This window comes from Boleophthalmus pectinirostris, unplaced genomic scaffold (assembly GCF_026225935.1).
Source record: "Boleophthalmus pectinirostris isolate CB_2022bp ecotype Guang Dong unplaced genomic scaffold, ASM2622593v1 HiC_scaffold_8, whole genome shotgun sequence".
NCBI lineage: Eukaryota > Metazoa > Chordata > Actinopteri > Gobiiformes > Gobiidae > Boleophthalmus > Boleophthalmus pectinirostris.
Window position 1 is genome coordinate 35,709,232 of NW_026571515.1, and position 16,081 is coordinate 35,725,312.

A 16,081-nucleotide genomic window follows, 5' to 3' on the forward strand; every position below is an offset into this window, starting at 1 on the left:
ATGACAGAAAATAAATGAATAAAAGATGGGAGCAGACTGCAGATCACAGACACATGATGGCTTTGGCCTTGGGCTGCGCTGACCATCAGGATCAGTGGAGTCGAAGAGTATAATACAAAGTCTGTTGGAGATGTTGACAAGTCTGCACTGTACAACTTCTCTCTCAGAGGGTCCGTCACCTTCTTGTCTCCATGGAAGTACTGTTGGAATGTCCCACAGTACGGCATTTAGGGTTGCAAGATTAATCATAAGTGAAACAAAATCGCAATTTGAAATAACACAATTAGCAAATCGCAAATCCTGCAATTTTTTTAAGTATCACAGGGTAGCCGCTGGGTCTTAAAAGTCTTAAAAAGGTCTTAAATTTCATGTTCCTTAATCAAGGCCTTAAAAAGTCTTAAATTATGTTGTCCAAATTTCATTAGCCTACTTTTTTGTGTACTCAACTGGGCTGCAGTGCGATGTTAAATGGAGGGAGAAAAAAAAACAACAACCACATGAAATCATGTAACGTGAATGAACGTCTAATTTGGAGTATGCACAAACAATACAGCGTCAATGAGAAAGCAATCAGTAGAGTGGAGGAAGATGCTGGATGGATCATGGGGAAGTGTAGGTTTAATCCACAGTGGCTCTTCGATTCTAGATATAGTAGTTGTTTGGTCATTATTAGAATTGGATCTGGTGTTTTTGTCTGCACAATGGGTGCGATGTTGGTCTTAATTTTTATTTTAGTGGTCTTAAAAAGGTCTTTAAAAAGTCTTAAATTTGGGGTGGATGATTTTCTCCACCAACAAAATATCCTGTCTTAACTCTATGTTCTGAAATGTAATTTGAGTGAGTTCATATTTTAGAGTTTTTATTACGCATTTAAAGGTGCATTATGTAACTTTTCTGGTGGAGGGTCTGTCACTTGCTTGTTTCTATGGATATGTCATTGCTCTGCCTGGAATGTTCCACTGTAGGACATTAAACAGCTCTTACATTTACTCAAAAATACCTATAAAAAACATTCTGCATTCTGACTGTGAGCAGAGTCGCCTCCCCACAGATCTGACCTGTAACGTGGTCTGGTTTGGTCTCCATGATGATAGAAAGATTTAATGCCATACTATGAAACATTCCAGACAAAGCAATAACATCTCCATTGACAAAAGCATTTGACAGAACCTCCACCAGAAAAGTTACACAACGCACCTTTAACTATGACTAATAATAAATAAGCTACATTTGTGACACAAACTAAACCTTGAAAATGTGTATTTTTACTGTGAATTAGCTCGCATCAGTTGAAGATTTCATATTTTTGGTATTTATGTGTAAAAGGCAGATTTACTGATGATTCACACGTGTATTCACAAAATTGTTTCCTGTTTCTTTATAAATAGTTGTTCTTGCTTGAACTCCAGTGCAGGTGTAATTTTATGAATGCAGTTTGCGTCAGATTCCTAGAAATATAGAAACGTTTTCAGAGCTTTTCTTCAAATCAATCTGAAGGATACGCCTTTAGTCCACCAAGAATGTATTTAATCGACTAGAGCCTTAAAGGTGCTTATAGCTTTTGTTGGAGATGGTACACCACATCTCTATGTTTTTAACTGTTCAGCCTGGAATGTTTCACAGTACGGCATTGAACTTGTCTATCCATGGAAGCTCACTCACACAGGAATGGAATGTCTTGAAGGTATTTCTGAATAATAAAATCACCTGTAATGAACATACTGTGAAACATACCAAGCAAAGTAATGACATCTCCCTAAACAACAAAAATCCTCCACCAGAAAAGTTACCCAAAATAATAATAAATAAATTACATTTGTGACACATTATACGACATTTTCAGTGTTCAAACTCCCCGTGTTGGTGTGATTCACAGTTCAAGAAGAAAATCAAACTCTTGTATATAGGGCAGCATGAGTTCACAAACAGGAGCTGATTTCTCTGTATATTACAATGGGAGGACTTGAAAGGCTGCTATGGCCTGAAGCGAAATACATGAGTGTCTGTGGTGGAGCTAGTTACAGCTTTGTGTCATTGCATCAGGAACATCGACCTCCAATTTGAACAATTGTGACATTCTCTAGTTAAATATTGTTTTTTCTATTTAAAATCTGCATACTTCAGAGCATTTAGTTGCAATTTTTCTGATAAGCATTGTGATTGGATTTGTGATTTATGTTTTAATGATGAAACTCTGTTTAAAGTGAATGTTTTAAACAATTTCGGGAGCCACATCTGTGGAGAAGAGACTTCGCTCACTGTAAAATGCCTGTTTTTCAAGTTACTTTTGAGCAATAAAAACATGGGAAATTAATACATGCAAAAAGATAAGTTTAATGCTTTACTCTGGAACATTCTGTGCAAAGGAATAACATCCCAACTGAGACAAGCAGATGGCACCTAAAATTAAAAGTTACACCTTTTCAATGCTTACAATCTTTCAAATTGCAAATGTAAGAAATTTTTTATTAATCTTCCACTTTCGACTCAACCAAACAAACATGCATGCACACACACATACATGACACATACATACACAATTCATGCACATTTTAGCCCTACCAAAAAATATAGGTTACACAATTCCTGGTCAAAACCAGTGCATGACTCTAGACAAACACACACACACAGACACACACACACACACACACACACACACACACACACATACTTGTTTCAGCGCTACCAAAAAAATGTAGGTTACACATTTCCTGGTCAAAACCTTTGGACAACTCTTAGGCAAATACACAAACACGCATGAACACACACACAACACACAATACACACACACAACATACACACACACAACACACACACTAAACATGTATACACATTTCCACACAAAAACAGCACACAAATACACAACACATGTAGTTACCTACCACGCACACACAGTAGTTACATCTACACACACACACATGCGCACACACAGATACACAACACACACGTATACACAACACACACAACACACATGCCCACAATACATGCATGTTTCATTGCTACCAAAAAAATGTAGGTTACACATTTCCTGGTCAAAACCTGTAGACAACTCTTAGACAAATACACAAGCACTTATGAACATACATACACATACACACATACACACAGATGTACATGCACACACATACACTATACATACATGCACACACAATACATGCACATTGCAGCCCTACCAAAAAATGTAGGTTACACATTTCCTGGTCAAAACCTGTAGATGACTCTAGACACACACAAACACACACATACATACGCAACTAACACACATATAAACACATGCATACCCATACACAGCACACACACATACATGCACACACAACACATTGCACATTGCACCAAAAAAAAAAAAAGGTTACACATGTTGTGGTCAAAACCTGTAGATGACTCTAGACACACACAAAGACACGCGCACACACAGATACACAACACACACACAAAATACGCACACATACATGCACACAAAATACATTCACATTGCAGCCCTACCAAAAAAATGGAGGTTACACCTTTCATGGTCAACACCTGTAGAAGACTCTAGACACACACAAACACACACACGCACATACACACACACCTACACAACACACAACACACAACATGCACACGACACACACGCACACACGCACACACAATACATGCACGTTTCAGCGATCCCAAAAAAATTTAGGTTACACATTTCCTGGTCAAACCCTGTGGACAACTCTTAGGCAAATACACAAACACGCATGAACACACATACACAACACACAACAGTTGTACTAAGAGAGCAGTGATGTTGCTTGGTTTGGTCAGCTCACTTTTGCCCTCGAGGCTGTTCCTGGTTCATCTCTACTGACATGCAAATCCTATGGCCTGGCTGCTTTGCTTGTCTCTGCTCTCTCTCCTCCCACCTCTCCTCTCTTGAATTTGCCTGTTGTCCCAGTTGTCGTAGCAGCAGCAGCAGAATCAACAAAAAGATAGACATGCAAGGAGCCCATAGGATATTTAATAATAACAATAATGGCTACACAATCTCACCGCCTCCTATGTCTTTCTCTTTCTACCACATCCCTTTCCCTTACTACGCCACCGTCCCCGCGTCCGCGTGCCCCCGTCCGCCGCGCACTACGGCCACACAGAGCACCCAGAGAAGGCGGAGTGGAGGAGGACGGTGCCCAGCTACACTCAGTCTGCGGCCGCCATGGAGCTCAGAGGGTGGAACCATCAGGACGAGAACCAGGAACCGCTGCCCAAGAACTGGGAGATGGCCTACACCGAGACAGGGATGGTGTACTTCATAGAGTGAGTACAAGATTCAAGTGTGTTTGGAAAAGTAATGGTGGAGTTTGAAGTTGTTTTATTTTTGTAAAGTAGTGATGTGGTCACTTAAAAGGGATTGCTAAGGCTTTTTGGAACTTTCTGTAATGTTAAGTTGTTCCTTCATCTAAAAATACATGATTGTGTAATTTTTAAATCTCTATTAGTGTCTTTCTCGGAGTTGAAAACACTTTATTTAGTATCTGTTTTTACTCCAGGAAGCACTGACCAACAAGGAAGCACTTCATCTTGTTATATTACATTTGCACAGTGAAATTTCAATAAAGATGGCATTTAAGGAAGTGAAAAAAACTGTATTTGAAAATGTTAACTAAGGCCACTATTCGATCCTTGTAGCGGTGACCAAGACTGGTTTTGAAAGACGGTATAAAAAAGTATAACACCGCTTTAAAACACCATTTATAAACATAAGGCACACTGCTGTAGAGTTGAGTCTGGGCTTCTAAAAGAAATTATTTCAGTGAGCTAAATTCTCATTTTGTCCAGTTCAATTCCAACCACTTAACCAAAACCCAAGGGAGGTCATTTCAGATTAATTAAGGGAAAACATCGCAAACTCTAGATAATTAGATAAAAAGCCCTGTACCTGATTTTGAAATGAGTCAGGAGCATGTTTTAGTTCAAAATGTCTCGTGTGCTCAGACCAGTTGGATATTGCACTACACAACACATAAATAAAAATCTAGAATAGTCTGATGTAGTTGTGTTTTTCTCCACTTTCTCTTTTTATAATGCGCAGTGACAGGGAATCCACTGTCTGAAATAGCACCAGGCTGTTGTTTTCCCATGATTCTTAGTGAACAATGTGCCTGATTAGATGAAAACTGATGTCACTTCTCGCAGCAAAATTCCCAGTCATGTTTTTCAGTTGAATCTTTATCATTTTTCTCTTAAATTTTCTCATCTACAGTATGTTATAATATTGTTTCCTCATCATAAACAAATCTGCAGTTGTGTTTTGTTTCATTAACACACAAACTGCATATTTAGACTGAGTTCTTCTCTCAAACAGAAAACCCTGTTTCACCTTGTGATGTCATGTGGTAATACAGGAAGTGCTCCACTGTGTTTTTAAACTCTATGCACCTTCACTAGAATAATTTGTACAATTTCAGCCATGGAATTGCCACTCTTGAGTGAACAAAAGGTAAAAGGAGCTGTTATCTTGAACGCCACCTCTTCATGACATCACAAGGTGGAACAGAGCATTTTGAGCATTGGCGACAGTCTAATATTAAAGAATCTCTCAGTCATGTGTGAATGAAACAAAACACAAATCCAGGTATGTTTTTGGTGATGTAACAACATTCCAACATGACTAAAAGTTACATTTTGGGTCTGTAATTCAAAGTGCTTTACAGAAGAAGAAATATATTAAAATTCAAACAAATCAAAACATAAATAATCATCATAAAATTATAAAAAGAGAGAGACATTAAATTAGAGAGAAGAGTGCGGAATGAAAAATGAAAACCTTTCAGTCATATGCACAGTTAAACCAAACCGTTTTGAGCCTGGATTTAAACAGTGACAAAGTAGAGGCCTGTCTCACATCTTCAGGAAGACTGTTCCAGGTTTTAGCTGCATGAATCTGAAACGCTGACGCCCCATGTTTACTTCTGACTCTGAGCACCAGCAGGAGGCCGGTCCTTGAGCTCCTTAGAGCGCGAGATGGTTCATATGGCAGTAACATGTCACAAATGTGCTTTGGTGCTCAGCCATGGAGAGATTTGTACACAAGCAGAGCCGCTTTAAAGGGACAGTTCGGAATTTTGGACATAGGACCTCATTTCCTAGTGTATTTGAAGGATTTATGTCTTGTCTTGTACTTCCTGATAGAAAGCTTGGTAGTGGTGAACTGATATATGAGAAAATAGTCCCTCAACATGCAACAGTTCATGCAATGCAAGGTTAGTTTTATTTCAAACATTATTCTATCAACACAGACATTTACATCAACAGTCTGGAGTAATAATAGATTTGCTTCAGGTGCTTTGTGGAGTGGGTAAGACTGTTTTTAGTAGCAGGCTAACTACAGAACACCAGCGACCTCTGCAAATACAAGGACTGGATGGAATATTGAAAAAAGTGTCTCCACACGTCTCCAACACTCTGGCTCACTAGGAAATGAGGCCCTATGTCCAAAATTCCAAGCTCTTCCTTTAAAGTCTCTGAGCCACAGGGGGCAGTGCAGAGTCCTGAGCACAGGACGCATGTGTTTGTACTTCTTAGTTCGAGTCAGGACTCAAGCTGCAGTGTTCTGGATGTAAGTCTAACCTACTGGAGACAAACACATGGATAAGTCTCTCCAAGTCTGCTTTAAACAGTATACCTTTGATTTGTGCTCTGTTTTTTAGATGGTAAAAGGCCAATGTTACTGATTTGATGTGACTGTTAAAGTTCAAGTCTGAGTCCATATTAGCCCTAGATTTCTTGTCTGATTTGAAGGTTTTATAGAGAAAGACTGGAGGTGACTGCTGAAACTGTCTCTTTGTTTATGTGTGCCAAAGACTATGACTTCTGTCTTGTCTGAGTTTAGCTGGAGAAAGTTGTTTTGCATCCACACACAGATCTGTTGGATGCAGTGGCAGAGTGAGTCCACTGGTCCCTAGTCCCCTGCTGCCAGAGACGTAGATCTGAGTGTCCATTAATAATTCTGCTTCACAATATAGGGCATTCATCAAGAACAATAACCCGCACAATAGGCATGGTGGGTAAAGTGACATTTAAGGCTGAAGGGGAAATCAATGCATCCAGAGACAGGGAGAACATGAAACTCTACAGAAAGACTATATAGGGAATTGGACCCACAGCCTTTTTCCTGTGATATTTTCCAGTCCAGCCATAGAGAAAACCTTGCTTCCTTCTATCGATCCATCACAAATACATCCCTACAAAGTTGTTAGCTATGATATCCAAACACTATAACCCCTCAGACCTATATTTGAACTGCAGCCACCTTTAAGTTCAAACACTTCAGGACATTTGCTGTTGCACTTGTGGACTTGTTTTCTGCCTCAGGGCTTTAGTCTATGGCTCTCTGGGTTGTCCGTGATTACATTTTTTCTTTTAATTTCCCCTGTGTTTGATGTTGCAGTCTGGTGGGCTCATATTGTGTACTCCGTTAGTGTAGCGCAAGCGTCGCGGTGCTGCTAAATCAATAGCTCATTCTGCCAGGCGGTGAAAAACAGCAGGCTAAATGGAGCTTACCACCCTGACCTCTGTGCGCGCTCAGGGTTTGGCTCATTTCTACTCTATTTTTCCTGCTATTTATTCCTCGTTTGTGTCCTATTCTCTCCACTTGGTTCCTAGTCGCTCCTAAAAGGCCGCTGTGAGCATTGTTAAGATTTGAAAACTGTGCGATCCCAAGAGAAGTAAGAAATGACCGTCGGCATGTTTTTGCACGCTGTCAAAATAGTATCTAGAATATATTTAAGTTCAAAGGAGACATTCCTAAACAGCTTTTGAGAGTTTAACCATATTATAATGGTTCTGCATCATTACTAAAGGTGCACAGTATGTCATTGCTCTGCCTAGAATGTTCCACAGTATGACATTAAACAGCTCTGCCTTACATTTATTCAGTTACATGTGGTTTTATAGCTCGAAAATACCTAGAAAAACAAGCTCTCTGTGGGGTCTGTGAGTGGGGTCGTCTCCACAGATCTGACCTGTGACTTGGTCTGGTTTGATCTTCATGAAGATAGAAAAGTTTAATGCCATACTGTGAAACATTCCAGACAAAGCAATAATATCTCCATAGAGAAAAACATTTGATGGACCCTCCACCAAAACACTAGCCAGGCTGACGCCACCTAGTGCCTCCGCTCAATTAAATTTTTCTCCAGAGACTAGGTCAGGAATCAGAATACACTAGATGGTTCTCAAAAACCCCAGAAGTGCGAGTTCGGGCACCAGCCAATCAGCAAAGAGCCATACATTCTATGTTGGCAACGATTCCCGAGATCGAGGATTTAAAGCCGGAACAAAGAGAATGTTTAGTGAATTTATCAAGGGGAAAGACGTTATTGCCCTTCTTCCTATGGGATTTGGGAAAAGCTTAATATACCAGTTAGCCCTGTTAGCGGCGCATTACATACGTCACGACCAAATAGCAGCGATTGGTTATATAAAAAAAGTACCTGCCTACTGTAATTCTAATGCTGCGAGGTCAGACGGTTTCTACGAAGGGAAACTGGCTGATGAATCAGGCTACCAAAACACAATGCACCTTTAACAAAGTTCTTCCTGTATTTTTGAGTAATCATTCTTCCAGATCAGCTTGGTGGCTGGCAGGTAATCCTGACCCAGACTAGCAACAAGATCACAGAGCTGAGTCCAGTCTGCTCCTGATGAAGCGCCCCAGACACATTGAAGGATGGGTCAAATGCAGAGGGAAAATTATAGCATTGCTTAGTCATTTGGAACAAGAATAAATAAATCAGCCACTCCCTACCGTGAATAAAATATAAAATGATAATCCACACGTGTCAGATACAACTATAGTTTAAAGTATAACACTTATGGCATTAATGTTTGACGTCATGATAAAGCCATACATTAATCATCATAAACAAATGCATTAACTTGTTTACCATTGTGAGTCTTACCTTCACAAGTTTTAAATGACTCTACATTGATCCATTAGGAGTGGCAGTAAAGTCATAAGCTCAGTGTTTGCCTTTTATCCAAATGTTTGCTGGTTCAACACTTGAGCACACCCCATTCACCACTTTAGTCCAAACTGTGTATTCAGGTCAGTTTTGCAGTGCAGCTGGTGAAACTGCTTCTGAGTAATAAGTCCCCTTGATAATTGCTGAATCACTCACTGGTAAATGGTTTGCTTTTAAAATGGTGCAGAGCCTAAAGCCATTCCTCTTCTGTGTGTGTGTTTCAGTCACAACAGTAAGACCACCACATGGCTGGACCCTCGGCTCGCACGGAAAGCCAAGCCCCCCGAGAAGTGCGACGAAGGAGGTAAGGACAAAAACTACTGTCATATATCAGCCGGTTTCTTCTTTTTCTCTCTCTCTCTCTCTGTAGGGTATAGCATTTTTCACTCCCAGGACATGAACGAAAAGTTCCCCAAACCGGGTATGGGACTTTGATCAAAAGGGCATTATAACAGTGCCCGAAGTGACCTGCCTGTAGAAGTGTACCCCTATGAGAGTGGGGGCAAACAAAGTTTGGCAAAGGCAAATGAATGATTTGTAGCAAATTTGGGGATTAAATTCTATGCATGACTACAAAAAAAAAAAAAAATGGACATAGGGCATTTTTCGCCATTGGCATAGCAGAGTGCAAAGACTCCCCAAAGAAATATATTTTTAAAAATCTTACACACACATGCTTTGTCTGGTTGTGCTGAAAGTTGAATCACTAATGCGTGATCTCGGCCTGAATATAATCTGCTCTAAAGCATATGACAAATGACTAAGAAGCAAAGAAAATAGATTAGAGACATGGGGAATTTTTCACATTGGCCAGCAGGGGTGCAAAGTTTAATGTTTACTAAAAAAACATTCAAAGGTGCACAGTGCAATTTTTCTGATGGAGGATCTGTGGGAAGGGGCAATAACATGCCGGGGTGGTCTCATGACAGAGGCGTGTGCACCCGGTTAAACGCCATCATCGCCTCAAGTGGCTTTAATTTTATTGCTTAGCCTTGAATGTTTCACACTGTGGGATTAAACATAACTATCGCAGTGGAGCCCAGCAGGTGACGTTACCAGGCCAAGTTCCAGGTCAGATCTGTGGAGAGGCGACCCCACTTACTGTACAAATGAATGTTTTGTTTATAGGGATATTTGAGGAATACCGTGGAACATTCCAGGCAAAGCAGTAACATCTCCATGGAAACAAGCAGATGGTACCCTTTGCCAGAAAAGTGCATCTTCTCATACAAAAAATTGCAAACATCTGCATTCACAACTAATACTAATAGTCAGTATCAGAGTTTATTAAAAAGATACTCACAGGAACTACCATTTAAAAGTTCTGTTTAGACTCAGGATCCCAGTGATGGACAAAGCTAAAATGTTTAAATGGACCTACATTTACAACAGCTTTCAGTCTGTCTCCTAACTCATACTATCTCCAATGCACACTTTCGCTTTTACCCCAGCTGTGATTCAGTTTTATACCCGTGATCCTCCTCCTCCTCCTCCTCCTCTCTGAAGGGGGCGCTGCTGAACAGATGGCATTCCAATGGCCTTTATCACATAGCACATAGACTGTCTCTCTTCACTGCACCATTTCTCAAAAGGCAATTTTCCTGCCCAGCGCTGCGTGGTTCGGTCACACGACATTGGAAACTCAATATGTTTGGAGTGAAAGCATGTTATTTTACCCACAATGCTCTGCACAGACTCAGCACTTGCTTTGTCCACTGCCCTCCTCCTAAACTGAGTGTTAAGCCCCAAACTGATAGTGACAAATAAAAGGGCCCTCCAGGTGTGATGGTGCATGCTGGGAGGATGCCACTTTAGATAGAGGAGATTGTTGTGTATAGGAAGGCCAGCAGGGATCTCACAGCGTCAGTATTTTTTGTGCTTCAATAGTCAAGGATAGATAAAAAGGAAATATCACTCTTTTTCTAATGAATGATGTAGCAACGAGTAATGAAAAATGCTGGTGCTAAATATAACCTAATCCTTAACTCTTTCCCCCTTGGACACCTGCTTGGAACAACTCATACATATATTAGTATGTATGGGTTGTAGTGGCCCCCACCTATCACACAAATCACGTCTTTAGTGATACAGCGGAGGGGTCAAAAGACATCATTAAGGAAACAAGGGAGGGTCATCAAATGTAGTCTTTATGGGGGAAAGAGTTAAAGGTGATATATTACAAAACTGACTGTTGTGAGTTTTGTTATAATGCCATTTCTCCATCAAAAATATGCCTGGGGATGTGTGAGTCATTTTTTATTATTAGTCTGTCTACATCTTTAATCTGTACAAATCTGTAGTGTCAAAAATGTGTCTTATAGCATTCTAACTCTCTTCTCTTTTTCCCCTCCAGAGCTGCCCTACGGCTGGGAGAGAATTGAAGACCCTCAGTACGGAACCTACTACGTGGAGTGAGTAAAGCTGACATTAGGCCTGAAGCTACATGTAGCTTTAAACAGCAGAGGAAAATCCATGCATTACACATTTATGTATAGAGGATATAATGGTTTAGCAATCCAGTCACACAATCCTAATATCAATTCAGAGCAAGCTTTTCACACTGCCAAAAAGAATACCGTATTTTCCGGGCTATTAGGCGCTCTGGATTATATAATAAGACGAACTGTCATTAACTGGTCTATTTTCAAACTTTTTTCACAAATAAACCACTCTGGACTTTAAACGAAACCCAACAGTTGGATGGGTCAGTGGGACTTTGTTTGGCGCGTTCACGGTGACTCTGGGCATTGTTCAGTTGTGGCGTGTAGGGAGGGTGCTGTCTGGGACCAACGGATTGTCGGCGTGTTCGCAGTGACTCAGTTGTTCAGTTGTGTCTAGAAGTGGCACATTGCACTAGTTTTTTCGGTTCGGTCCTCTGTTTCATTCCTCGTCTGCATGGAGTGATGAGTGTGGCTGTGGGTGTTTTTCGCTGTGAGGTCGCTGTCTGCTCCGTGCATGTTTGCGTGCGCTGCGGGTGGAGCTTTGTAGTTTACTGAAGTCGTGCTGGGACACCCGAGTGGATTTGGGCGCCCCACAATCCAGGGCGCTCTGGATTGTGGGGCGCGCAGTTGTTTTTTGATGGGGTTGGAGGCTTAAGAGCGCGCCTAATAGCCCGGAAAATACGGTAATTTCTCACATTAAAATACCTTGAATTCAGAGTATAAATCTTTTGGTAAATGGTAAATACTAGAGACGTAACGATATCCAAATCTCTTGGTATGATATTGTCATGATATGAATCTCACGGTACGATATTTGTTGCGATATTTTGAAAAGGACACGTTTCTGTTTTTAAAATACCTTGATAAGATTTTGGTGTGAATTATTTGCGTCCCAATCCCAAGAATTCAATTAAAAACCATATTTTTTTCCTGTTGTTTGCACTGAAATTAATCATGGGGTATGTAGTTCCCTATGTTTATAAGCTGCTACTATAAAACCATGCATATAAGCAAAGGAACTTGTAATTCAATATATTGTGACAGCCCATTATATTATTATGAGACTTTTCGAGGATATGATATCACGATATTTCGGTTATTGTTACATCCCTAGTAAATACTTGTTTGTTTAATAAGAAATTTAAATTTAATTTGGTCAGCTAAGATATGAAATATTACTGTTAAGACCTGTTATTTTGCTTAAAGAAGACCTATTGTGCTTGTGTTTACTATTTAGTTACAATCTTTGACAACCATGGATGCATATTTTAAATCGCAATATTCATTTTAAACAAATTAGTGAAAGAAACAAATCTGCTGCTTTAGAAAACTGCGGTGCCCAACGGGAGCTGACGTTTTGAAATGTTTTCAATTGTATTCGTGTGGAGGAGGATAAGCCCCTTGAGATGTCTCACCATCTCATTTTCGACAAACAAACGTCATCATCACAACAAGCAAGCAGCAGATTTTTTTTTTTTGACTGTACCAAAATGACTACACGATGTTGACAAATCGTACGTGTAGTACCAATTAAGAAAATAAATTTGGAGTGGGTGTTTGCCAGTGATGGTGAAAATGGGATTCAATCTGTAATATATCTTGAAAATAAAATACTAAAACATGCATGAATCACTCCAAATACAACTCTGGATTAGTAAATGCCGAGGGGAAACAACTAGAACGGGTTTAAAGGTCTGAAAAGTCCATTTTGCAGTATAGGTCTGCATTAAAAATACATCATCTAGACTTACAAACTAAATACACTTGAACTAGCCAAAAGTACTCAGGATTCAGGTGGTGTCCACACGACGTTTTTTGGTCGAAATGGTGAAGTTTTAATTAGTTTTGTCCTTTCATCCACACGGAGCCAGCGTTTTCGGGTGTTTTTTGAAAAGGGATTCCAGAGTGGAGTGGAAATCTGAGAACGTCGGCATTGCGATGTCATGTGGAGCATCGCAGCTTTTGGAAAACGATGACATCATGACCCTGTCCTCCGATGCAAGATTGTTGTCAAAATGTTACAGGTGTAGCCTATGGAGCCACTTTCGTCACCCATGCTGACAACACGCACCAGGCAGATTACGCACACGGATCAATAACAAAGATTACACACGGGTAATTAAACTGTTGGATTTTGAAACCAACTTATTCTAATAATTCTCATTCAAATCTTATGGCTAAAGATTTTTTTCTGGGGTACATCTAAAATAGGCTAAATTCCCTTAAAGTAAAAAAAAACAAAAAAAAAACTGTGATGAGATATGCATTATAAAAAATTTTTATCATATGTATTACATCATTTTCACTCGGTGCTCCGTTGTCATCTGGACGGTAATATTTATTGATCTGACACCTGTGTGGACGCAAATTTTTTTCAAACCACAAAAAAGCGTTGTCGTGTGGATGTAGCCTCAGTTACAAAAGTTGAAATTACTTAAACGACATAGATAGATTTTTTTTTGCAGTGAATGTTGTTGTGTCGTGCTATGACTAGACATAATGGATATGTAAATATATGTTGAATTTTTCTTGTTTACAGGTGAAAAAGTCAGTATTTTAATTACATTTTCATGAAACAAACCCCAACTTCTAACTAGAATCGACTTCGTTAGCTGTGTCCCGTATATAAGAATATGTAAAAATGCCCAAAGCTGATAGATGATTGACAGTTCTCTATAGAATCCTCAAGTCTTACTATGTGGGAGGTTATCCACCATTCAATAATATTATACTTACTTTGTATTCTGCAACATTTGTACTTTGAAAACAGCAATTTGAGCACAATTGTTGATGTTTGCATCTCCCGTAGAGGCCATTTTGCTGCAGACCTGAGCGAGAGTGTAACGTTGTGGTTACCTGGCCTTGTACAATGTCATTTTCTCATAGTGGCTTCATGCTTCATTTGCCCAAGACTTTTGTGACCGCGATTTGAACTTACATCATTTTCATCAATCTACATTTGTGCTGTTTTCAGGCTCAAGTTTAATGGATGTTTGCATTTTATTTCACTGATACAGATTTTTAGACATATTATTTGATTGATTGATTAACTGTCTCCATGGATGATGATTTGAAATGGACCAACATGGGTTTTTCTATGGCCGATGCCGAATGTTTAGAATCCAGAGAAACCTGGCTGATGAGCTCTGCCTATAGTTTTGGGCTGATATGGAGGGCCGATTTAGGTCATCTTCTCCAAATTATCAAATTTGAATTTAGTACAAACTCATTGACAACCTCGTTTTGCCACAAACTGGATGACTGAACTGTGTAGTCACATTTTTGCAGCACCATCTTTGGACTCAAGTGTTCATATACAGTGTTCCCTCGTTTATCGCGGGGGTCACGTTCTAAAAATAACCCACGACAGGTGAAATCCGCAAAGTAGTCAGCTTGGTTTTAGACCTAGTTTAGTCCTGGTTTAGTCCTGATTTAGTCCTGACCCGCCCGTGTGTAATCACATACCTGCCCATTAAAATTCCCGAAGTTTAAAACCCACCCGTTTCAGCAAATATTTGCCCGTACCCAATCCCGGTGCAGGACTCTGCTACAGTGCTTCTTACTTTCCTTCAGCATGTCTAGAAGTCCAACTTTTTGTGCGATGGTTAGCATCTTCCTCTGTCTTTTGGGTGCCACCGCAGGAGCCTTTGTCGGTGCAGAACGTTTTGTCGACATTGTGGGTTTTGTCAGGGAAAAAACTTGCAAACATACAGCACTTCAGAATCGCACTCCTAGAGATCGAACATTTATGTAAATTTAACAAACTGAACGCATTCTGTACTGTGCAGGAGACACAGCATGAAGGAGATTGATTGACAGTGGACTACAATGGGTTCCTTAGCCAATCAGGACGCAGGAGAAGGAACATAATGCTTGTAAAATTGCACACAAAAAAATCTGCGAAACAGTGAGACCGCGAATGGTGAACCGCGTTATAGTGAGGGACGACTGCAGAGCTATAGTGATCATCTTTATGCTTTTTGTGTGTGTGTGTGTGTATTTAGGCAACCGGATGACTCAAATAAAATATCGGCCTCTGCTGGGGAATGAACGCCAGTACTAGGGGTGTGCAAAAATATCGGCATATCGATATATCGTATTGTTTAATTGATGATATAGTATCGATATCATGGGCTTCTGTATCGCTATATCACCAAGAGTATTTTTAGGTGTGTTTTACAAAATTATTTTGTTACAGAGCTACAGTTTTGTTGCTTGTGGAGTGAAAGGAAGCTCATTTATGCGACACATTAGACATTTTTACTGTTTTGATGATTAAAATGTTTGTGTTTCATATGAACTTTGCACAAGAAATGGTTTAACAAAGACTTTTAGTATCACAGCCATCATTTAGCCTTTATTTTTTATTGAACCGTACCGAATCGATTTGAAATATATCATATCGAATCGAAAGTGCACTGTATCGAGATATGTATCGTATCGTGACCTGTGAGATGTTATTGCTTTATTTTGGATTTTCCCATTTTTCATTAATACAATTATGTAACCTGATATGATTTTTGTATATTTTTTACCCAAAATAAATGATGCAATTGCTTATACAGGATTGCACCTTCTTCATAAGGGGTTAAAGTAGAGATTTGAAATCAAAAGAAAAAATTACCTTCATCTCAAGCTTCAGACAACTGGCAA

General features: G+C 39.7%; 1 protein-coding gene across 1 annotated transcript in view; it reads left to right on the forward strand.

The window, feature by feature from the left end:
* LOC110154019 (membrane-associated guanylate kinase, WW and PDZ domain-containing protein 3-like) overlaps window positions 1-16,081 on the forward strand; it is a 367,298-nt gene that overhangs the window by 287,169 nt on the left and 64,048 nt on the right. The window contains 3 exon segments of the mRNA XM_055165821.1: window positions 4,116-4,278; window positions 9,212-9,291; window positions 11,341-11,398. Coding sequence (XP_055021796.1) covers window positions 4,116-4,278; window positions 9,212-9,291; window positions 11,341-11,398 — 301 coding nt within the window.